The sequence below is a fragment of the Manis pentadactyla genome, chromosome 9, assembly GCF_030020395.1.
Source record: "Manis pentadactyla isolate mManPen7 chromosome 9, mManPen7.hap1, whole genome shotgun sequence".
NCBI classification, from domain to species: domain Eukaryota; kingdom Metazoa; phylum Chordata; class Mammalia; order Pholidota; family Manidae; genus Manis; species Manis pentadactyla.
This window is the reverse complement of record NC_080027.1, coordinates 113,703,932-113,728,706: the sequence shown is the minus strand read 5'-3', so window position 1 is coordinate 113,728,706 and position 24,775 is coordinate 113,703,932. Positions and strand designations below refer to the sequence as shown.

General features: G+C 32.6%; 1 protein-coding gene across 1 annotated transcript in view; it reads left to right on the top strand.

Annotated features, from left to right (window-relative positions):
• TPR (translocated promoter region, nuclear basket protein) overlaps positions 1-24,775 on the top strand; it is a 78,806-nt gene that overhangs the window by 18,399 nt on the left and 35,632 nt on the right. Inside the window, exons 4-30 of the mRNA XM_036912546.2 lie at positions 110-206; positions 1,317-1,420; positions 1,758-1,922; positions 2,361-2,453; positions 2,881-2,961; positions 3,041-3,128; positions 3,844-3,984; positions 4,405-4,496; positions 4,813-5,010; positions 7,087-7,194; positions 8,186-8,412; positions 9,039-9,202; positions 9,861-9,994; positions 10,080-10,228; positions 11,250-11,412; positions 12,610-12,744; positions 12,979-13,119; positions 14,044-14,209; positions 14,781-14,947; positions 15,918-16,070; positions 16,484-16,600; positions 17,709-17,912; positions 18,022-18,206; positions 18,664-18,811; positions 20,405-20,542; positions 20,636-20,767; positions 21,911-22,041. Of these exons, the coding sequence (XP_036768441.2) occupies positions 110-206; positions 1,317-1,420; positions 1,758-1,922; positions 2,361-2,453; positions 2,881-2,961; positions 3,041-3,128; positions 3,844-3,984; positions 4,405-4,496; positions 4,813-5,010; positions 7,087-7,194; positions 8,186-8,412; positions 9,039-9,202; positions 9,861-9,994; positions 10,080-10,228; positions 11,250-11,412; positions 12,610-12,744; positions 12,979-13,119; positions 14,044-14,209; positions 14,781-14,947; positions 15,918-16,070; positions 16,484-16,600; positions 17,709-17,912; positions 18,022-18,206; positions 18,664-18,811; positions 20,405-20,542; positions 20,636-20,767; positions 21,911-22,041 (3,821 nt within the window). The remainder of the gene's footprint in view (positions 1-109; positions 207-1,316; positions 1,421-1,757; positions 1,923-2,360; positions 2,454-2,880; positions 2,962-3,040; positions 3,129-3,843; positions 3,985-4,404; positions 4,497-4,812; positions 5,011-7,086; positions 7,195-8,185; positions 8,413-9,038; positions 9,203-9,860; positions 9,995-10,079; positions 10,229-11,249; positions 11,413-12,609; positions 12,745-12,978; positions 13,120-14,043; positions 14,210-14,780; positions 14,948-15,917; positions 16,071-16,483; positions 16,601-17,708; positions 17,913-18,021; positions 18,207-18,663; positions 18,812-20,404; positions 20,543-20,635; positions 20,768-21,910; positions 22,042-24,775) is intronic.

Sequence of the window (24,775 nt, the reverse complement as noted above, 5' to 3'; positions counted from 1 at the left end):
AGTTATAAGAAAAAGAAAGCTATTTTTAAGCCTCAGCTGTTAACTAAAGTGATTGATTGATCAACTTGATTTTTCTCATTTAACTGTATTATACTTCTCTATATGACAGAGCCAGTTTACAAGGACAAAGGAGGAATTAGAAGCTGAAAAGAGAGACTTAATTAGAACCAATGAAAGACTATCTCAAGAACTTGAATATTTAACAGGTATGAAGAAGTTCTTTTAGCCTCTAACTCTGCCCTTTCCTTTCTTTTCTGACAGTTTAAGGAATTAATCCCCAGTACATTTCCATTGCTGGTGTTTTATCATCATAGCCTAGAATAGAGTAATGTCCTATTGTTTCTCCCACTCATTTATCTTTAGATGGTTATCAGGAATTTTAAAAAGTGTCTAGACAAGTGCACAATGAAAAAACACCTAAGAAGTAGTAATTTGGACAAGGTTTACATGCAGAAGTACTTCCTACAATGTTATGTATAATATCAGATTGGAAGCAGTTTAAGTGATTAGTTATAAAAGCAGAATTCCTTTACAGATACCTTTGTTGGTATAAGCTGTCCGTAAGCATGTAATGTACAATCCTTGAAAGGAGAGCGCATATTTAAAAACATACGCTAAAGGAGGTAGGAGGCAGGAAAATAAGGTATGTGAACATAGAACATAGTGTATAATACAGTTCATATATTCAGGTCAAATATAACAGCTAAATATATCAAATTCCCTTTGGTTTCTTTTCATAAGATTTTCTTGAAAATTTTTGTTTCTTTAGAAGAATTTTCAAATACTTATGTTTCTATACATTAATATTCAATTAGGTAACTATACTTTTCCAGTCTCAGAAAAAAATTACTTCGGAGTATTTGTTGATGATGTTGATCAGCTAGTGGGTAGGTAAAATTAAAAGAATTCTTTTCATAAACACCTTGATAGAAAGAATACGAAAAAAATAAAGCATGTATATTCTGGCTGTTTTGAGAAGAAGGTTTTAATATATATTACTGCTTTTGAAATTAATAACTGTCAGCTTGTGAAATTTTAATAGACTTTTGGGTATATGCCAGGAAAATTAATGGTAATTTTGTATATTTAGCTTAATACAAAGTTAAGTGGTTCTCAGCTCTTCTGTTTCTGCTATACTTAATTACAAATTTAATTTTAACAAATAGATGATAAAGAAACCAAATTCATACACTCAACCAAGCATGTAATTTACACTTGTTTTATTTTAAATGTTTATATTCCTAGAGATGGGTTTTAGTGTTTGGTTCCTCTAAGCTTTGGTGAGTCATTTGAAAATTCTTTCCTGTCCTTTCTAGAGGATGTTAAACGTCTAAGTGAAAAACTTAAAGAAAGCAATGCAACAAAGGGTGATCTTCAGTTAAAACTGGATGAACTTCAAGCTTCTGATGTTTCGGTTAAGGCAAGTAACAAAAAATTCCTAATGCACAAAATGCAGTTTTTGCCTAAAGCTAACTAAAATAATTTTTAAATATAGGCATGTTATCTATAATAAAGTAATCCTGTTGTTATTATTTTTGTGTTGGAATTAAGCATTAAGACTATTTTAATTGAACTTTGGTATTTATGTATGTAAGTTTCTTATAATTCATAATCCAATTATATTTTCTGTTAAGAACCTATGCAGGTAATTATTTCTGTTATAAAATTGAGCTTGTGTCCTTTAGATGCAGACACAGTCTTTTTAATAACCATGTGTTATCTTTAACCATAAATGTTACTATCTTGGATTTCTTCAGTATAAAGAAAAACGCTTGGAGCAAGAAAAGGAATTGTTACATAATCAGAATACATGGCTGAATACAGAGTTGAAAACCAAAACTGATGAGCTTCTGGCTCTTGGAAGAGAAAAAGGCAATGAGATTCTAGAGCTTAAATGTAATCTTGAAAACAAAAAAGAGGAGGTAAGTTAGTAAAATTGTATATTCACTTTGGTTACAATTTACTCTGTGTGCCTCTTTCTTAAAAATTTATTCAGTGGTGTACCAAATTAAATGTTTTGTAATGTTAGGGGTTAAATGTGGAGAATGTAACATTTGGCTGAAGAACTAACCAGTTGCATTTAAATAAGGATGATGAATTTTGATACTGTGTACTTAGCTATGGTAATATCTTTCCTAAGACACATGTTTAGGAAGTGGTGGTAAGTTTTACCTAAATACAAACATGTTATTCTATGAGCTATTATTTTTTCACTTTCTTAAATATACAGATTTATGTAAAAGGCTTTTATATGCGTGGGGGGATTATTTTGCTTTTACTTGGCAGCTGAATTTCATATCAAATCAATTTCAGTTCATATAACATTGAACCCCTACCCAAACTCTACTTTTTGTTTTTAGGTTTCTAGAATGGAGGAACAGATGAATGGCTTAAAAACATCAAATGAGAATCTTCAGAAGCATGTGGAAGAACTGCTGACCAAACTAAAAGAGGTGTAGATAACCACTTTTAAATATTCTTTTACAAAAATATTAAAGCACTTAAGCTGTTTGTTTTATAGAATGATTTAATGTTCTGAACTGCTCCTGTCATTACAAAATGGTCAGGATGAGTCCATGTGATGTAGCTGGGCTACAATAGCTACAGTCAGAAATGGTAGTTACGGTGCTGTATGCAGAGTACACCTAAAAATGAGTGTGGTTAATTTTAATATCATTTAAGTATTTCACTCAAGATTAAAAATGTAATTAATATTTTATCCTTAAGGTAATTCATCTTTATCATGAAAACATTTTAATTTTAGTGTTTTAATCTCTGTCTCTTCACTGGATTTTTTTTACCTTGCATTTGATAAGCATTCCATATCATTCAGTTCACACAAGACTGCTGTAATTGGGTTGGTTGTTTTGTTTGTTTTAGGCCAAGGAACAGCAGGCCAGTATGGAAGAGAAATTCCACAATGAATTAAATGCTCACATAAAACTCTCTAACCTATACAAGGTAAATATCCTACCACATATTTTAGTGTCTTATTGTTACATTATTAGATATTAGGTAACTCTATAAGATTACATTTTAGAGTGCTGCTGATGACTCGGAGGCAAAGAGCAATGAGTTGACCCGAGCAGTGGATGAACTACACAAACTTTTGAAAGAAGCTGGAGAAGGTAAGGGTTTTCAATTATGAGAAGATTATTTTATTTTTAGGTAGAAGGTATGTTTTTCTTTTCCTTTGTGTAAATTATTAGGTTTAGAAGTCAAATGAACTTTATTAGGGACAAAATTAGGTATAGAAGAGAGAGCTATGGATTAAGAAAATTAAAATTACATTTTCAGTGAATAGTATACTTGAAAACATGGATAGCTATTATTTTTCTATTTCTTTTACCTAATGACCGTATATATACTGATTTCTAGTAGGAAATTTTTCTTCCATTTTTGGAATATTTACTTTGATGAGTACATATGAGTTTATAGTTTAGGCAATCTCTTAATTCATAAATAAGTCTCACTTTTTAAGGTTAATGTATTTTAAGGTTTTTGATTTTCTTACATTTTTGCTTTCTTTTAGTGTAGGTTATTTATATGTGATATTTTCGAGTGATTTCCTATATTCTAAAGATCAGATTAAAACCAAAGAAGTACTTACACATTTTTACAATTTGAATTCTCTTATTTTCCCCATGGGTAAGAGATATCAAAAGGAGAAATAGATGCACTTTGCCAGAGCATTTCAGGAATTTAAAGTAGAGCAAGAGCTTTCAGTGGGTAATTGTCAATCACAGCCTCTCTAGAATTTAATGTCTGATGATGGAAAAATAATGACTATTCTGTTACATTTTATGAACTGTGATTTTTAATAACATGTTTGGGTATTTTTAGCCAATAAGGCAATACAAGATCATCTTCTAGAAATGGAGGAGTCTAAAGATCAAATAGAGAAAGAAATGCTTGAGAAAATAGGAAAATTAGAGAAGGAATTAGAGAATGCGAATGACCTGCTTTCTGCCACAAAACGCAAAGGTATGGATTAATAGATGCTTATTAATGGTTTGAAATACTAGACCTTCCCTACATAGTTCTCACTTAATTTCACTAATGGTATTTCTCTGTCATATTATGTAGGAAACTCCATCAAGTTACAGCATTGGGATTTATTTTTAGTTTAAAATAATACTCTATCTGTATCTTTACTGTATTGTCAGATATAGTACTGTTTTATCACACATAATTGTATGTCAGTTTCCAGAATAGTTTTATTACTGCATGATATTTAGATTTGGTTTGTGTTAAGTGATTATTTGATACAATGCTTTAAAATCTTCATATAAATTGATAAATAATGTACTGTAGTTGTGACTCATATTTTACCCCTGAAAAAGTATTAGTGGCTTTAGTGTGAAACTTTACAAAAATATACTAGACTTTTATGTATTGGCACAGGAGCTATATTATCTGAAGAAGAGCTTGCAGCCATGTCTCCTACTGCAGCAGCTGTAGCTAAGATAGTGAAACCTGGCATGAAATTAACTGAGGTAAGAATGATATTAAATCTTTATTTCCTTCAGCAAGTAATCAGATCTGTCTGAAAGTTAACCCCCACAAAGATTTTTTTTTTTATATCATTAATATACAATCACATGAGCAATATTATGGTTACTAGATTCCCCCCATTATCCAGAAAGATTATTTTTAAAATCATCATTCTAGGCAAGGCTGTCTTGGTTCCTAGTCTGTCAGTAAACATTTCTACCCTGTGTAAGTGCTAACAAGTGTTTATTATGAAGCTAGATAGATGAGATACTTGGGCTGTTATGCCTAGGTTTAAAACCATCCCTCTTCTACTTTCAGCTGTATAATGCTTATGTGGAAACACAGGATCAGTTGCTTTTGGAGAAACTAGAGAACAAAAAAATTAATAAGTATCTTGATGAAATAGTGAAAGAAGTTGAAGCCAAAGCACCAATTTTGAAGCGCCAGCGTGAGGAGTATGAACGTGCACAGAAAGCTGTGGCAAGTTTATCTGTTAAGCTTGAACAGGCTATGAAGGTTGGTTTCATTCCTACGTTCTAGCTGTGGTAAAAATACACATGAGAAATTACTTGCTACACAGTTCTTTCTTAGGAATAAAATACCTCAGAAAAGGCCTAATATGCTTCTTCGTGATAGGATAAACATTTTAAAGCTTATTATTACATTAAATAACTGTAATTATCATTCTATCTTTGTTTGGCTAAAATTGCAAGAGCCTTTTACACTTTTTTAAAGACATTTGGGATGTTTCTGTAGGCTTCTCTAATGGATGATAAAAAGCCAAATCTCATTGCACCACTCTTGAAATTAAAATAAAAATCTCTCTCTGTAATAGAGTTCTTCCTAAATTTAGCATAGTCATTATTTGTCAGACAGTTGATATTTTGTTTAGAAATGTATTGTTTGGCCATAGGGAAGAACTCCTTTTTTATTCCATTTCACAGTTTGGCACCTCTTTGTGTACATTATTTTGTTACTGTTTTGTTCTATATTTAGAAATATCAAGGAAATTCATAAATATCTTTTACCTCTTAAGATTCCTTTTTAATAGCTGATGATAAAAAAAGTATACTCTGATAATTTTGTTTTTAGTGCACAGCTATTAATATTACCAAGAGATCTTCGGAATTTCTTAAGTAAGTTTTGTTGAGGAAATTCAGTTAAGTTGTATCTGCTGTTCTAAACTGAAAAATTTCTTTTTCTTCCTTTTTGGAGAATAGTGTAAGTAAGGTAGGTCCTTGATTCAAACTAAGGTTTTGTTGCTGTTACAGTCTGATGGTTTAAGTCAGGGTGTGTTACATCTAATGGCCTCTTTCTTCTGAGTCAGAACATCTAGCAGTCTTGCCTTGACAAAATGTTAGCTTTTACACACCCTCCCCGCACAAGCCCTGCGTATTGAAAAGAGGTCTCTTGGATCTGTTAAGAACCTCTGGAGTTCCTCATTGTTGGAGTGACTGTTTTGCCTGGAGCTTATTGTCTAAACGGGAGGATAGTGAGGTAGCGGGATTTAAGAATCAGCTAATAGCACCTGTTCTTTGTGGAAGAAACCTGTTTGTTCCTTCTCCTCAATATTCAGGTATAGTAATAAAAATCCCTTACATTTTTCATAATTTATGAAGAATTTAAAGATAATTTGTCATCTTCTTTAATAGGTGAATCTAAATCTTATACCTAGAACCTATATATTCCCTAGGCTTTATCTTTGATGCTCATATATTAGATTATTAAAGAGTTTTATAACCAAATTACTTCTGTCCTTGGCATCTTAATCCCATTTTGAACTCAGTATGTATTGTTCCCATCTTCCATGAATATTTGCCTGCTTCATTTTGTCATATACCTGTTCCTACTGAAGTTAGTTTATGCATTCCTGTAGGGCAGTGTGCTCAGAGGTCCTTGAACATCAGAATAAATAGAGCCTCTTTCACATTTTATATAGTATTTAAAACATTATTTTGTGAAAAGACACATTGAGAAGGAAAATTTGTATGACTTTGAGATAAAAGATTTCAAATAAATTTTGTGCTGTCAGGCTCCTTAAAACTGTGTCCCTAACTGTGCCCTTAAGTCCCCAATGATATAAATGCAAAACTTTGCAAAGTACTGCATGCACTATTTTTTTAATAGCTTTGTGACATTGGCTACTACTTCTTTAGAATTAATTCCTGTCTGATATTTATTTCCAGATAACTGGCATAAGGATTATCATTGTAATATAGTCCTCTGTTTTTGTCTTAATAACAAAGCTTTTGAGAGTATTACTATGACATCATTTGGTATAATACATTATGAATTTGGTGTGGCTGTAAGATTGTAATTGACAGTTAATTCGGATGAAGTGGCAAATTCCCCATCTCATGCATTCAGTGATAAACATTATAATGATAAGCAATATTTGAGATACGAAAGGATATATGGGTTCATATGTATAAAGAATTTCTCTTTAGAGGCCCCTGTTTTAAGTAGAATGCTTTTAGCTTTTAAGTTGATTACTGTATTTGAACACTATTTTTTTGTTATTCATAGAACCACTTCATTTGTATAGATCTTAAAAGGAAGTAAACGATTTTCACTTGACTTTACATTTTATAGGAGATTCAGCGATTGCAGGAGGACACTGATAAAGCCAATAAGCACTCATCTGTACTTGAAAGAGACAATCAAAGAATGGAAATACAAATAAAAGATCTTTCACAACAGGTTAGGATTTTTTGTTTCTTTTCCTATTTTTTTTCCTAAACTGACTGCCCAGTAATGGTTGGATCTTTTTGCACCTATGTAAGATAGAAGTACCACATATGAAATTCTCATCAACTAAGACTACTCCTCTGGCATAATTGTTACCTACTCATTGATTTATCGTAGCCCCTCCATTTTTTACTTTGAAGTATTTGGTAAATTTTCAAATTGTAGGTACTGATTATACCAAATGAAGTAATTCAAAGATAAATAAGTTTTCTCCCTGTGCCCTAGTCCCATTGTGTAATCAGTGTTAAAAGACGGGTGCATGATCTTTCACATCTTCTTAAGGTATATAAATATATGTGAGCATATACAAACATATGTAAGCATTCTTTGTTTTTACTAAAATGAAATCGTGCTATGCATATTACTGTGCCCCACCTTTTTTTTTTTAACTAGACAGGTCAGAAAATGTCGATGATTTTGTTCAGATATTTTATCCTAATTTTTGTGTATGGGTATATACACATACACATTACATATACATAAAAATTCCATGAGTGGAATTAAAATCTATTTTCCATGGTCTCTTACCCACTGTACAACACATACATAAGAAAGTACAGCACACACATGCACACAATAGATACACATTTCTGTGTTTTATTTGGTCATTGTTTTATAAAAATGGAGTCTTCTGGAATTATACTTTGGTTGCTTTTTAGACAATAATAGTCTTCATTACATACTTTTATATGAATGAAAAATAATTTTTTCCATTAAAACTTTATTTAGGTTTTAGTACTAAAATGAAAAGATTGATACTTTTGGAGGGTTTTTTTCTTTTTATATTTTTTTGTTTGTTTTTTTTTACAAGATTGATATTTTTAAAGATAATTGTTAAGGGTGTTCATAAAGCAACTTTCATTTGAGGATTTCCATTTTCTTCTGAACACTTCCTAATAATCTAAGCCAGTAGTATTTGATAAAATTAAATTTTTGTTTTTAGATTAGAGTGCTTTTGATGGAACTTGAAGAAGCAAGGGGTAACCATGTAATTCGTGATGAGGAAGTAAGCTCTGCTGATATCAGTAGTTCATCAGAAGTAATATCACAGCATCTAGTATCTTACAGAAATATTGAAGAACTTCAGCAGCAAAATCAACGTCTCTTAGTGGCACTTAGGGAACTTGGGGAAACCAGAGAAAAAGAAGAACAAGAAACAACTTCATCCAAGTAAGTAATTGACCAGCTTGTTTTGTTCAGCAAACATTTATTCAAAACGTACATGCCCCTAACAGTGCTGGATACTCGGATTATAGTGATTTAGGAGGAAAAAAATTGAGCAGCAGTACCAAAACAAATTCTGCTGTTGGTACCTCAGTTTGTGGATGAGATCATAATACAGTAGATAATAAGATACATAAATAAATAGTTAATTTTAGTTTAGTGTGATGAGTGCTATAGTAGATAAAACTCTATCTGTAGGAGCATAGAGGTGGAGGACTTGGTCCAGATTATAGGTAACACCAGCTTCATTGGAGAATATATGCAGGAGTTACTTAAGCACAGTAAATAATTTTTTCAAAAGCTTTTTGTGCTAGAGGAGGGAAAGTGGCTATAAATGCAAGAAGACTGAAGTTTGGACTGAGTAGAATTTTTGCAAACAGATTTTTCAGGTGACAGTGACTGAGTGCTCTATAGTGGGTGTTTGAAAAGTTTAAAATAGCAGAAGAAAGGATAAGAAGGATTAATTATTATGCTTAAAGATAGAGAGCAAAATGCTTGGTCAATTTACAGAAGAAATTATAACTTTCTCTCAGTTTTAGTCCTGTGAAATAGACAGATTTCTTTCCCTACAGAATCAGTGAACTTCAGCTTAAGCTTGAGAGTGCCCTCACTGAACTGGAACAACTCCGTGAGTCACGACAACATCAGATGCAGCTCGTTGATTCCATAGTTCGTCAGCGTGATATGTATCGTATTTTGTTGTCACAAACAACAGGAGTTGTCATTCCTTTACAAGGTAAGCTTTTATATATTATCTTGAAAGTTTCTAAGCATTTTAGGGAAATATTTCTGAAACATACATTAGGGAATGGATTTTGCAATGTAAGCAATATCCACTCTAATGATGGTAACTTCAAATTTGACACTACTATGTAAGATTGATAATAACATGTCATCAATTCCAAAACAATTATTTTGGGCATTACTGTGAAAGAAAAAATGCTACACATTATTGAAAAGTGTGCATCTTAGAATCAATGAATTATGATATTTTGGTTATTTTTTTATTGAGGTATAATTGACATACAATATCCCATTAGTTTCAGGTGTACATCATAGTGATTCAACATTTCCACATGACATGAAATAATCCCCATGATAGTCTGGGTACTTTCTGTTACTATACAGTTATCACAATATCACTGACCATATTCCCCATGCTAGCATTACATCCCCATGACTTTTTGGTTATGGTTTGTTTTAATAATTAATATTAATCTGCAAGCATTATCACTGTCTAATCAGAAACCAAAAGTAATCTTAAATAGGTTGTTTAGTAGATTCTGTTTCATAATTTCTGTAATCTTGCTTCATTTAAGTTAAGTCTCATTTATTGATTTTGGTAATGATGTATTAGCAGAGAATCTTACATCATTCTTTTTATATTTCTGAAGCTTCAAGCATAGAAGATATTTCTCTTGTGTCAACTCCAAAACGTTCAAGTACATCACAGACTGTTTCCACTCCTGCTCCAGTACCTGTGATTGAATCAGCAGAAGCTATAGAAGCCAAAGCTGCCCTTAAACAGGTAAAGATTACACCTTTATACCTTAATCCTGTGTTAGGGTTTTCAAGAACACAGAGTGTTGTCTTACAATTTCTCCAATATTTAGTTGCAGGAAATTTTTGAGAACTACAAAAAAGAAAAGGCAGATAATGAAAAAATACAAAATGAGCAGCTTGAGAAATTTCAGGAGCAAGTTACAGATTTGCGATCACAGCACACCAAAATTTCTACTCAGCTAGATTTTGCTTCTAAACGGTACATTTCCTTTTGTTTAAAAATTACTAAAGTCTAAATGATGGTATACTGCATTATTCATCAAATTTAAGAATTAATTTGCAATAGTGTTATTTTTTGAGGAGCATAACCCCGAATGAGTAACTGGGTATTCACTTTTTAATATTGGTTAATTATTCCCTTGGGCATTGGTGAGGAATCCAGACAGTATAATAAGTTGAAGTTCACGTAAAGAATGTTGGTAGTTTTCCTTCCTGAGATTGAAGGACCTACTATTTCTGTAGGACTTACTCGTTTTATAAACGCACCAGAAGATAAGAGGAATGTGAAATGAACAGTTTAATTCACTCTTTACTATCTCAGTAGCAGAAAAGCAAGCATAAGATAGTTGATTTTCAGAAAAGGCACTTTCTTGGTCACTTAAAAGAAATAGTAGTAAATTCCATTCCATTGTTGTAATTAGATCCATTGAACACATATTAGTTTAGCAAGTTAAGACAAAATATATTTATATGTATACTACAGGATAAAACTGTTTTTGCAAGGATATGGCGGGCAGTTACCTCTATAATTCTAACAGTTTAATATCCTGAATAAAGTCAACTTTTTAAACCTACATTGATAGCTCTAGCCAGCCATTTTCAAAGTGCTCAAGCACATAAGAAATAAGATGAAGAATTATAGGGGAAGAAAGGTTTGGGAAAAAAATCCATCACTAACTATGCATAAAAATCTTCATTTGCATGCTGCATTGTGGTGTGTGTCTGGTGTACCAACATTGTATTGGCATTATTTTGAATATGGTTAAAAATCTTGTAAGTGAATATGATTGAATAGTCAATTCAGCATGAAATACTGTGCTTTATAAGAATGAATCTAAATGCTACATTTGCAAATTAGAAAAAAGAATGAATATTTTACATTACATAAGCCACATTTTTCTTATTGTTAATCATGTAGAATTAAGCTATTGTGAAATTCTTTAAGGAACTAAGGATATAGTATTTCAGTTGCTTATAGAATTATTTTTCTTTAATATAAGTTATGAAATGCTACAAGATAACGTTGAAGGATATCGTCGAGAAATAACGTCCCTACATGAGAGAAATCAGAAACTCACTGCAACAACTCAAAAGCAGGAACAGATCATCAATACAATGACACAAGATTTGAGAGGAGCAAATGAAAAGCTAGCTGTTGCAGAAGTGAGACCAATTTCCCTCATCCGACTTGAATTATAAATTGCACATTACATTTGTTTTTTTAGTTACTATTTTGACTTCATTGGTTGATAGGTCATTGGTATTTCAGAGGTTTGTGGATTACATGTCTTTATTACATAGTTTCCAAATATCCAATTAATTGTATATCAGTTAGGTAACTGTTGCTATTAAAACTGAAGAGGAAAGAAATTTTTCTGGATTAAGATTGTTTTATAAATCTTTCATTTAGAAATAAATTTGTAAGTTACTCTTCAGTTACAAGACGTGAATATTTTATCCATTCTTGTTCATTTCTAATTAAGACTATAAAAATTTCATTAGCATTGAATTATACCTCTGAATTTCAACAAGATAAATGTCTCAGAAATTAACAGTATACTTTCAGCTTACTACTGAATTATTTAATGATAAATTTTTATTTAGTGTTTTATATAAAATTATCTCAACTTTTTGATCTTTACTTGTGAGGTAGGTGGTAGTGTCCTCCATTTTGCCTGTTGAAAAACAGAACTCAGAAGCTGAGTAATTTGCCTACTTGAGGGCAGTCCCGAGAGATGGATTGGTTAAGACTTAAACCAGGGTTTTTTTGTTGACTGTGTTGTTTCACTTTTATCTTGTTCCCAACTCCTTTGCGGAGAACAGACTGCAGCACTTTTCCAAACTGGTAGAGTAAGTTTTATCACTGATAGTTTATGACTCATTGTGTAAATATGAATATTTTGAAAATAGTGATTTTCAAAACACCCTCCCAGATCCCCTGAGCCTCAGAGTGAGCTCTTTATGGGGAGAAAAAGTTTAAGTAGATCAGTCAACATTCTCAAACAGATAATAGAAACCAACCTTGGATTCTAAAACTTGTATAATATAGTAGAATGCAAGTATGACTATAACATACTTTGCAATTTTGTTTTTTTGACATTTTAGACTATTTTGTTGCCTTTCTTGATGTCTGTTTTTTTAGAGCAAAGATTCATAAGTGTGTTAATTGTAAGATTATTCCCTTATTCCCACATTTTTGCTACATATTTCAAAGCATGAAACTAATTATATTTCCATACATAATGAAGTGTCTCTAATTAGCATTAAGAAATATGTAGTAATGAAGGATCGTTTTAGTTTTATAATACATTTGACACATTGTTTTTTCCAACACTTTCTTTCAATTCTATTTGCCTCAAGGTAAGAGCAGAAAATTTGAAAAAGGAAAAGGAAATGCTTAAGTTGTCGGAAGTCCGTCTTTCTCAGCAAAGAGAGTCTTTGTTAGCTGAACAAAGAGGGCAAAACTTGCTGCTAACTAATCTGCAAACAATTCAGGTAACCAAATAAAAAGGCACATAAACAAAGGTAGAAAACAATTTAAATTAAAGTAGATTTAACATTGTATCCTCATTTTTCTTAGTTAGATAGTGTATCGGTCACTTTTGTCATTCATTATGATGTGGAAATGGGCTATAATCCTATAACCCTGTAGAGCCTTTTGTTTTGTTTGTTTTACTTCGTTTTTTATTTTTTACTTAAGCATAACTAAAAATCTTTTATTTACCTTAGGGAATACTAGAGCGATCTGAAACAGAAACCAGACAAAGGCTTAGTAGCCAGATAGAAAAACTGGAAAATGAAATTTCTCATCTAAAGAAGAAGTTGGAAAACGAGGTGGAACAAAGGCATACACTTACTAGAAATCTAGATGTAAGTTTACAATGTTCTGAATTTCTGTAAATTGTTTATGTTCAAGTATTAAACTGGTGTATGGGCATGCTGCCATCTCATGTTGAAGCATGGTTTTGAAGAGATATCTCGCAAAAACTTTTCGAGTTTTTCTTGCCTCTTTGTTTGTCTAGTAATTTTTGATAGGGTGCCATACATTGAGTTTTAATCTGTTCCATGCTGGGTGTTTTTGTGTTCCTATAAATCTTGAGCTTTGTTCTGGGATACAGTAAAGTTAATTGAAAGTAGTTTGATTCTCTTGAGTTTTGCTTGTTATGATTTATTAGGCCCAGAGCATTGCTCAGTCTAGAACTAATTATTACCCACTATTGAGTCAATACCTTCCTGCTTCCCAGTGTCCAATGAATTAGGAGTTTTTTTCAGTCTGGTTGCTGGTAACAGGCGTTATTCCCCACTAATTTTGAGCACCAGACATTACTTATCCCAGCCTCTGGATGATCCTTTACCCTGTCTGGGATAATTTCACATGCATGTGCTGATCACTATTTTGCTGAATATTCAAGAAGGATCCTCTGCAAATATCTAGGGTACTCCTCCTGTGCAGCTCTCTTCTCTCTGATAGTTTCTTATGAATTGGAGCTAATTTAGTCTTCTTGTGCTTTCAATTCAGGGAATCTGCCTCATTTTCCTTCCCTGTCCCAGAGCCTCAACACTTGTAGTAAGCTAGGAGAATTGTGGGGATCACCACTTCTGTTTCTTGTTTCAGTTATCATGGTTGGTTCATGTACCTTGTCTATTTTTTTTAGTTGTTTCAGATGGGAAGGTAAGTCTCTATTACTCTGTCTTGACCAGAGTTTCAAGTTCTGTTAAAAGGTAACTTGAACCTCTAGTTACTTAAGAACCTAAAGATAGTGTTTATAGAGTTAATGGATTTTTTTCTAATAGGTTCAACTTTTAGATACAAAGAGACAGCTGGATACTGAGACAAATCTTCATTTAAATACAAAAGAACTTTTGAAAAATGCTCAAAAGGAAATTGCTACGTTAAAACAGCACCTCAGTAATATGGAAGCCCAACTTGCTTCTCAGTCCTCACAGAGAGCTGGTAAAGGTAAGTAAATAAATAGGTAGACTGATGCTGCAATACTTCCTTAGGTTTGTAACATGATCTGTAAATAAATAGCTTATTTTTTGTGAATACTAGCAAAAGGAAAAAAACTTACTCTTCTTATAGTAATACATAGTATTAGGCTTAAATTAGTAAATTTGCAGACTTGGATGATTCAGAGTAGTTCTGCGTGGCACCTGACTGTTGGTTTTCTGATTGTTAAAATCATTTATTGCTTTAAAAATGTTTAAAAAATCATTAAATGCCTTAAAAACGTTCCTTTGTAAGAGGGTAAATAAATATTTGAATTTTTAACTCTCTCCTTTGAGCTGAGGTTACCTGTTAAATCTATACTGATAAGGCTCACAGAAATAATTTGTTTGATCTCTTAGAACAGTATTCCTAATCTTTGCTCATTAATAGCTTCAAGTAAAAGGTATGTTTCTTTAGATTTTGCCTCTCTTGGTGAGTACACCATTTCAAATGCAAAGCCATAATCACAATTTCACAAATTGATAGCAGTTTCTCTAATATCACTTAAAGTATTAATTTTAAGAAAGCTGTTTAATCTTAGGTCAGCCTAGCAGCAAAGAAGATGTGGATGATCTTCTGAGTCAGCTAAGGCAGGCAGAAGAACAGGTGAATGATTTGAAGGAGAGACTAAAAACAAGTTCAAGTAATGTGGAACAGTATCGAGCAATGGTTACTAGTTTAGAAGACTCCCTCAACAAGGAAAAACAGGTATATACAAGTTTGAATTCAGTTTGAATGTACTAACTTGTTAAAAAAATTCGTAGCCTTTTACTTGTAAGGCACCATGGTTAGGTATAAGTTGGACTGACATCACTGTACTTAACCTCGTGAAAATGTTTAGGTCTAATAAGCTGGATAAACAAAACAAAAACACAAAAAATACATAAAACAAGGGAGGGTGTAATTGATGTAGGGAAAGTACAGATCAAATGTTGATGTCAGTGTGAGGTGAAAAGGATATTTTTCTCCTGTGTATTCATGCCTTCACACAAGAAATAGCATTTGAAAGCAACTATCATCTGGAGAGTTAAAGATACAATTATTCCGTGTAGTAAGAACCCTCAGACAAGATAGAAAGGCTTAAATGATAAGAGTTTGGCTATTAAGTTTGTGAAGTAAGAAAGTGAGGGAGATAATTAAAAATGTGGTTGAGAACCAAATGTGAAAGGTTTTGTATTTCTTACTAAATTATATTCTGTAAGATTATTAAGAGCCATTGATTTTTTGTCCAACATGTAATAATTAGAATTTGTTTTAATTAGAACGATTAATAGAGTGGAGGATACAAAATTCATTTTGGAGGCTATAGCAGTAGCCTAGGGCCACAGTTTCAAAAGGTCCTGTTGTGTTTGGAACCATGGAAATCAAAATATGTGGGGAAAAATACCTTTCAGTGATAAAATGGACAGATTTGGCAAAAGGGTTTGAGGATTAAGGGAGAAATGAGAATTGGAAATTTCGCTTCAGAAGAAAAATGGCCAGTAGTTGAGTTGAGAGGTAAATTATGCTTGTAGTTTTAAATGGTATTTTTGAACTCTTTAATCAGCATTTATAAATTTTTTTAATACAAGGCAAACATTAATTTTAGTACTTTGCAAATAATTTAGATTTAATTTAGCAGTTGTATGATCTTAAAGATGTACTATATTTTTATCTTACTATTTGGATGATGGTGAAGGTGACTGAAGAAGTACATAAGAATATTGAAGTTCGTTTGAAAGAGTCAGCTGAGTTTCAGACACAATTGGAGAAAAAGTTAATGGAAGTAGAGAAGGAAAAACAGGAACTTCAGGATGACAAGAGAAAAGCCATAGAGAGCATGGAGCAACAGGTGAATTGGATTATTAACCATATCAATCTTTTTTTCCTTGTGAAAAGAATCTGAATTCTTTTAACTAACTCATTACCGTTTAATTTATCTCAACAGATACTGAACACATATCCAACAATTTTAGTTTATCTTTTACTTTGCTTTGTGCATCTGTATGTTTCCTTTTTAACATCTTAGACTACTTCATAGTTGTACGTATTAGTATTGCTTTTCAGAAGCCTCTGTCTGAGAATTGACTTTTGCAAATAATAGTAAAGAATGAATGTAGACCTACAAAATATGTGCAGTAGATTATATCAGGTTATAAGTTTTAAATTTAGTAAGAAGTCCCTTTGAGCTAAATAGATTTTTTAAATCTTCAATATTTTTGAAGTATATAATTAACTGGTTTTAATCTTGTTCTTCTGATCTAGTTATCTGAGTTAAAGAAAACACTTAATAGTGTTCAGAATGAAGTACAAGAAGCTCTTCAGAGAGCAAGCACAGCTTTGAGTAATGAACAGCAAGCCAGACGTGACTGTCAGGAACAAGTAAGTGTTGCTCTCATAGTTACTGAGAAATGAGCTTTGATCATAGGGAACAGTTCTGGGAGTATATTAATTCATTTTAGGAACTGGTGAATCTTAAAAAATGCAGTTATTTCCACTCTTGTAGAACTTGGACTAAGATAAGTTGAAAAGTATAGATGAAGGCTAAAAGTAAACAGTGCAATATCCATTAACAAACCAATCTTGACAACTGGGGAAAACCATAAAAATAGGGGTAGGAGATTAAATGTGTACTTGCTGTCATTTGTGAACATTATATAGAAAGTACAACAGTACTACTAGTTCTGCTTGTTAAAACTATTACAAACAAATTCAGAGATATCCTCAGCAAAGCAGGGTCCTCTCAAAAACATTTTTAATGAATTAACGATCTGACCCAGATCTGTCTACACCACTTCCATAAGCTTTAAGAATACAAAACCATGTTATTTACATGTATATAAACACACACAATAAAGCTTTTTATAGTTTTTTATGAACAAAACAGCATAAAGATTATTGAAATGATAGAATGGAAAAGGATTAGATGTAAGGATATTTATAATGTTTTTGTTTTTAGGTTGGGTAGCATATTAACAGCCATTAATTTGATTATTATTCTTTATTGCTTACATATAAATAACACTGAAAATGACTTTGAAAATGGAATACAGGACAAAATGCTTCAATGATAAATTATACAAAAATGAATTATCCTTGCATATTGCCAAGCAGTATACTTTTGGAAATTAAAATCAAAGAATGTATCTACAATTCAAAATTCAAATAAGTTATTTTCATGTCCCTTTGTTTGCTTTAATTTGTATGTGTGTATGCATACATGTATTTTTACATAATTGATTTTATTATATTTAGCTTTATTTCATAAAGTCAATTCCAAATTGCTACATAGTCTTCATAAGTTTCATTTTGAGTAGTTGTTTAATATTTCATTAAATAAAGCACAATGTTTAATTATTCTATTTTGGTACATTAAGATTGTTTTCACTTTTGTTCTTTAAATCGTGCAAAGTGCATCTTTTCTTTTCAGAAAGTACTGATTTTATGGGGTTTTAATCTGTTGTGTCAATGGGGGAATAATTTCTTGCAGGCTAAAATCGCTGTAGAAGCTCAGAATAAGTATGAGAGAGAATTGATGCTTCATGCTGCTGATGTGGAAGCTCTACAAGCTGCTAAGGAACAGGTTTCCAAAATGGCATCCATCCGTCAGCATTTGGAAGAAACAGCCCAGAAGGCGGAATCACAGTTGTTGGAATGTAAAGCATCTTGGGAGGAAAGAGAGAGAATGTTAAAGGTATTGCTGTACATCATGATGGAATGGTCTGTCTGGAGAATTGAAAGGTTTGGGGGGGGTGGTTTATATACATTGGAAAATCTGTTCTTATTAGACTTTTGGCTTACAGGATGAAGCTTCCAAGTGTGTGTCTCGCTGTGAAGATCTAGAGAAACAAAACAGATTACTTCACGATCAGATTGAAAAATTAAGCGACAAGGTCGTTGCTTCTGTCAAGGAAGGTGTACAAGGTCCGTTGAATGTATCTCTCAGTGAAGAAGGAAAATCTCAAGAACAAATTTTAGAAATCCTCAGGTAAATCCAATATATTCTTAATGCTTTATTTCTGTGGTAAAACAACTATCAAACAAAACCAGAAATGTATAAATTAGAGAAGTTAGTGTTATATGCTATTTAGATATAAAGCTCAACTCCATTTCTCATTGGTCAACAAACTCACTATCACCCAACTTAGTGGTCACTTTTGACATTTAGACATACACAAATTTGAATAAATAACTTTATTGACTCCAGTAGTAAGAACTTGAGTGGATTCCTTGAAAAGCGAAATGCCTTTCAGAACTTTTTTAAAGATATACATTTCTAAAGCCGTTGTCTATAATAAGAATACCTCCCATTATTTATGAATGAAAATATTCCTTAAAAATAGTTACTAAATGAATGATTTTTGTCATCTTGAAAATTATCCAAATTACCTTTGAAATGTTGGCTTTTTTTTTTTTTTCAAGTAAAATCTTCCATATTTTTGTAGATTTATACGACGAGAAAAAGAAATTGCTGAAACTAGGTTTGAGGTGGCTCAAGTTGAGAGTCTGCGTTATCGACAAAGGGTTGAACTTTTAGAAAGAGAGCTACAGGAACTGCAAGACAGTCTAAATGCTGAAAGGGAGAAAGTCCAGGTATGTATCCTAATCCTAAGCTTTATTTAAGAAAGCAGTTGTTAAATCAAGAAAAGAGCTTGTTTCAGTTGCTAACATAAAATTTAATTTGAAGTAAGCACTCTTCCCAAACTCATAGGTGCATTAAACATTAAGCACAAGTTGTAACCAGCATTGGCTACATTGTTTAACTTCCCTGTTCTTCTATTTCCTTATCTATAAAAGTTGGATGATGGTAATAATGAGGACTAAGTTAATGCACATAAAACGTTGAGAATCATGTCTGCCACATAGTAAGTGCATCATAAATTTCAATTATCTTAATTTGCTATTGTAGTTGCCATTATATGTACATCTGGGTAGTCATTCTAGGATAAAATAGTTGGTTGAAACTGCTGCAGAATATTTCCTCTCAGCAAAGGAGCAAAAAGGAGTCAAAACTATCAGTCAAAGGAAGGAAAAGAAGGCAGTGCAGTGAGTGGATGGTCGCAGCAGAGAGTGGGGTCAATTCCCTAATCCCCCACTACCACCCAGAAGCTTATTATTGCATGACTTTATTCTGAAGAGATGCCGTAATATACTCCCACATCAGAAAGCAAAGAAATTAAGACTTCAAATCATTTATTTTCTATTAACTGATATGTAGTTGGAATGACTGCTAGAGAGAAACTGTTGAACCAGGGAAAAGTTAATATAATTACATTTATGGGATTTATGTTTTCAACAGAAAGTTAAAGTTCCAGAATTATATCCTGTTGAGAAAACAATCCAAATTTAAATTTATCTCATCATGGGAATAACAGACCCTCCAATTCAATTCTGCCTTTGGAAGAAAAAGGGCAGAACCAGGGTTTCTAATGAAGGTTACATATTCTCTCTTGTCTCTTCTGCTTCCTTTGCTATTCCTTTGGGCTATAGAAAGACACATAATACTAGAAAATGCCAGCTCACAAACAGGCTTGGAGGGGAGAGAGCTAATTCTTAAATATAGTCAGAGGAGGTTGAAGAAGAAACACACAGTATATCAAAAATAATAAATGACTACCCAAACATGAACAGTGTAGCATGGCTCCCATGAGATACAGATTTTAAACTAATAGAGAATAAAGTAATATATGCAAAAGATGGATACTGTGCCCAGTTTGAGAACAGAAAAAGTTATTCAAGTTACACAGTTGAACATATATTCAGCAAAATTGCTCAAAACCAAAGTGATGAAACAACTGAATGAAATGAAAAAATTTCTAAGCAAGGGGGCAAAAACTGAAAACCAAAATAGTATCATTTTGGAACTATTAATAAATTCAGTACAGCAAGAAAAAGAAGAAAGATAAATAGAGGTCTGGATTAATGTTTTTACCTAATGTTAATACTGATTATTTGTTAGTAGGATTTGTAGTATTTTTTTACTTTGATCTTTGTAACGTCTTGGATTTGTTAACTCTGTAATTGGCATGTATCACAAAAATAAACATAAACTTTCCCAAAAATTTGTTTTAAAAGTTAACATTTAAATCCATTTACTTTTTGTAGGGAAGATAAGAATTGCTAGGAAGAAAATACGTCTTCACCTATTGTCAGATGTTGATGTATGTACGTGTTCAAAATCTTTAGGTAACTGCAAAAACAATGGCCCAGCATGAGGAACTGATGAAGAAAACTGAAACAATGAATGTAGTTATGGAGACCAATAAGATGCTAAGAGAAGAAAAGGAGAGGCTAGAACAGGACCTACAGCAGATGCAAGCAAAGGTTTGTCACTTACGAATCATGTCATTTTTAATGTTATTATATATGAATTTTTATATCAGTTGTTAAAAAAATACTTACTGGCACTATTTTCAGGTGAGGAAACTGGAGTTAGATATTTTACCCTTACAAGAAGCAAATGCTGAGCTGAGTGAGAAGAGTGGTATGTTGCAAGCAGAGAAAAAGTTATTAGAAGAAGATGTCAAACGTTGGAAAGCACGTAACCAGGTAAATGCAATTAAACCCATTCCAAAACATGAAACGTGTTGATTTTAATAATAGGGTAAGATTCAAGGGGTAAAATTATGTGAAGTACTAGTGAAAATCACTGTGTTTATCAGTGAAAGTCTAGTATGTTACATGTACATATATGACATGTTAAAACTTACAACTCAATTTTTAAATTTTTATGTTTCTGTTTCTATATTTTTTTTAAATGGCTATTTTACTTCTTTTAATTCCAAATTTTGGCTTTCACTTTGTCTTTAAAACACTTGAAAATATTTCACCTTGTTTTTAAGATACTTGAAAAATGGATTTATATAGTTTATTAAGGCACTTTAAAAAGACTTGTTCATGGGAACCTTTCAGGGGAGACAAAACCATAGCATATAGTATGAGTAGAAACATCAGCTCTACACTCAAACAAAAAAAGTCAGAAATCTGCCCTGTATCATACTAGTTATGCAGTTTTTTAGTTTCTTGGTTTTTCTAAGCCAGTTTTTCTTATTTTCACAAAGGAAGGCATAATACCACTCTTCATGTTACAAAAATAATAAGTATACATCAATTTACCAGTACCTAGCATCTAGAAAATGCTCTAGAATGGTAACCATTATTAACTGAATAGGATTACAGAATTTTAGAGCTCATTTATTCGTGTTTTTATTCAACAAGCAATCTGAAAAATCAAGAAAGGAGAATAATCTGCCCAAGTCTAGACATATTTATGTTGAATTGTCCTGCCTTCTTTCCTGGTTCATGGAATCAATTACATTTAAGATATTTTTGTATTTTAGATTGTAATGCATTGCATCCATTCTTTCCTTGTAAATCTCACTGTATTTAATTAGGTATTTAATGTTAAAAGCTTGTGGGTTCTTCAGATCCCTTTATTTGGTTCCACTGTAACTGTTGTGAAATGTTAGCAACTATGAAAAAATAATGAAAAGTTAATGATGTTTATTTTCCCCGTACATTTTGGCTAGACTTCTTAGCTAAACAAACAAAGTTTTTATCATGCAGTTCGGTGCTTGATCACTATGAATGCAAGATACCTCGTATCTAAACACAGATACTCTGCTTACTTTATTACAGCACATTAGTTTCATAAAACCTACAAAACCGTATTATGCATTTTTGCTGTTCTAGCATCTAGTAAGTCAACAGAAAGATCCAGATACAGAAGAATATCGGAAGCTCCTTTCTGAAAAGGAAGTTCATATTAAGCGAATTCAGCAGTTGACTGAAGAAATTGGAAGACTTAAAGCTGAAATCGCAAGGTATATGGAAATAAGTCTTAAATTGTATATAATACATAAAATATTAGGTCTGCTCTATGCTTCCTGATTTTAGAAAGAATGGGAAGTGCTAGAGTACTTAACATGTGTCTCCCTTTATCACCTTGCAGAGAAAAGCATGTAATTTTATGCCCTCATATATGAATTATTTATCTATATTACTGTTTTCTTAAACTACACAGTTGGTGTGAGTCTAAAGCTAAATGTATTTTCTAAGTGGTCAAAATAACTTTTGTTAAGTAGGTTTTTCTTTTTCTTTTGGTTAGCAGGTATTCATGAATCTAGAATTTCGTAATAAAGAAAGTCTTTAAATTAAAACTCTTTTTTAGTGAACTTACAGTGAAGTGTTACCCTTTTAAAGATAAGAAATTTAGTGGTAAAATTAATATTTCTGGTTTACTGTATGTAAGCTTTAGTAGTACTTGTCCATGTCATAGCCCCTATTTATAGAAAGCTTAACAGCTTACAAATTATTGTCATATATAGTCTCTTACCTCTTACTTTTTTCAAACAATAGTCTGGCATTTTAAGTAAGAGAAATAATAATACTTAATTGTAAAGATAAAGAAACTAAGATACAGAAAGATACCCAAGGTTACAGAGTTAGTAGTTGTTAAACCCATACTCAATTCAGGTAATCTGATTTCAAGTTCAGTTCATGATAAAAAGTAAAGGGCCACTGTTATTCAACATAGTACTGGAGGTCCTAGCCATGGCAATTAGACAAAACAAAGAAATACAAGGAATCCAGATTGGTAAAGAAGAAGTTAAACTGTCGCTATTTGCATATGACATGATATTGTACATAAAAAACCCTAAAGACTCCAATCCAAAACTACTAGAACTAATACCAGAATTCAGCAAAGTTGCAGGATACAAAATTAACACACAGAATTCTGTGGCTTTCCTATACAATAACAATGAACTAATAGAAAGAGGAATCAGGAAAACAATTCCATTCACAATAGCATCAAAAAGAATAGAATACCTAGGAATAAACCTAACCAAGGAAATGAAAGACCTATACCCTGAAAACTACAGGACACTCTTAAGAGAAATTAAAGAGCTCACTAACAAATGGAAACTCATCCCATGCTCCTGTCTAGGAAGAATTAATATCATCAAAATGGCCATCCTGCCCAAAGCAATATACAGATTCGATGCAATCCCTATCAAATTACCAACAGCATTCTTCAACTAACTGGAACAAATAGTTCTAAAATTCATATGGAACCACCAAAGACCCCGAATAGCCAAAGCAAAACTGAGAAGGAAGAATAAACTGGGGGGGATCTCACTCCCCAATTTCAAGTTCTACTACAAAGCCACAGTAATCAAGACAATTTGGTACTAGCACAAGAAGAGTGCCACAGACCAGTGAAACAGAATAAAGACTCCAAACATTAACCCAAACATATATGGTCAATTAATATTTAATAAAGGAGCCATGGACATGCAATGGGGAAATGACAGTCTCTTCAAAAGATGGTGCTGGCAGAGCTGGACAGCTACATGTAAGAGAATGAAACTGGATCACTGTCTAACCCCAAACACAAAAGTAAATTCAAAATGGATCAAAGACCTGGATATAAGTCATGAAACCATAAAACTCTTAGAAAAAAAACATTGGCAAAAATATTTTGGACATAAACATGAGCGACTTCTTCATGAGCATATCTCCCCAGGCAAGGGAAACAAAAGCAAAAATGAACAAGTGGGATTTATCGAGCTGAAAAGCTTCTGTACAGCAAAGGACACCATCAATAGAACAAAAAGGTATCCTACAGTATAGGAGAATATATTCATAAATAACAGATCCGATAAAGGGCTGACATCCAAAATATATAAAGAGCTCATGCACCTCAACATACAAAAAGCAAATAATCCAATTAAAAAATGGGCAGAGGATCTGAATAGACAGTTCTCTAAAGAAGAAATACAGATGGCCAACAGACACATGAAAAGATGCTCCACATAGCTTGTCATCAGAGAAATGCAAATTAAAACCACAAAGAGATATCACCTCACACCAGTAAGGATCACCACCATCCAAAAGACAAACAACAAATGTTGGCTAGGTTGTGGAGAAACGGGGACCTTCCTACACTGCTGGTAGGAATGTAAATTAGTTCAACCATTATGGAAAGCAGTATGGAGATTCCTCAAAATGCTCAAAATAGAAATACCTTTTGACCCAGAAATTCCACTTCTAGGAATTTACCCTAAGAATGCAGCAGCCCAGTTTGAAAAAGACAGATGCACCCCTATGTTTATCGCAGCACTATTTACAATAGCCAAGAAATGGAAGCAACCTAAGTGTCCATCAGTAGATGAATGGATAAAGAAGATGTGGTACATATACACAATGGAATATTATTCAGCCATAAGAAGAAAACAAATCCTACCATTTGCAGTAAGATGGATGGAGCTAGAGGGTGTAATGCTCAGTGAAATAAGCCAGGCAGAGAGAGACAAATACCAAATGATTTCACTCATATGTGGAGTATAAGAACAAAGAAAAACTGAAGGAACAAAACAGCAGCACAATCACAGAACCCAAGAATGGACTAACAGTTACCAAAGGGAAAGGGACTGAGGAGGATGGGTGGGAAGGGAGGGATAAGGGCGGGCAAAAAGAAAGGAGGCTTTACGATTAGCATGTGTAATGAGGGGGGCATGTGGAGGGCTGTGCAGCACAGAGAAGATGAGTAGGGAT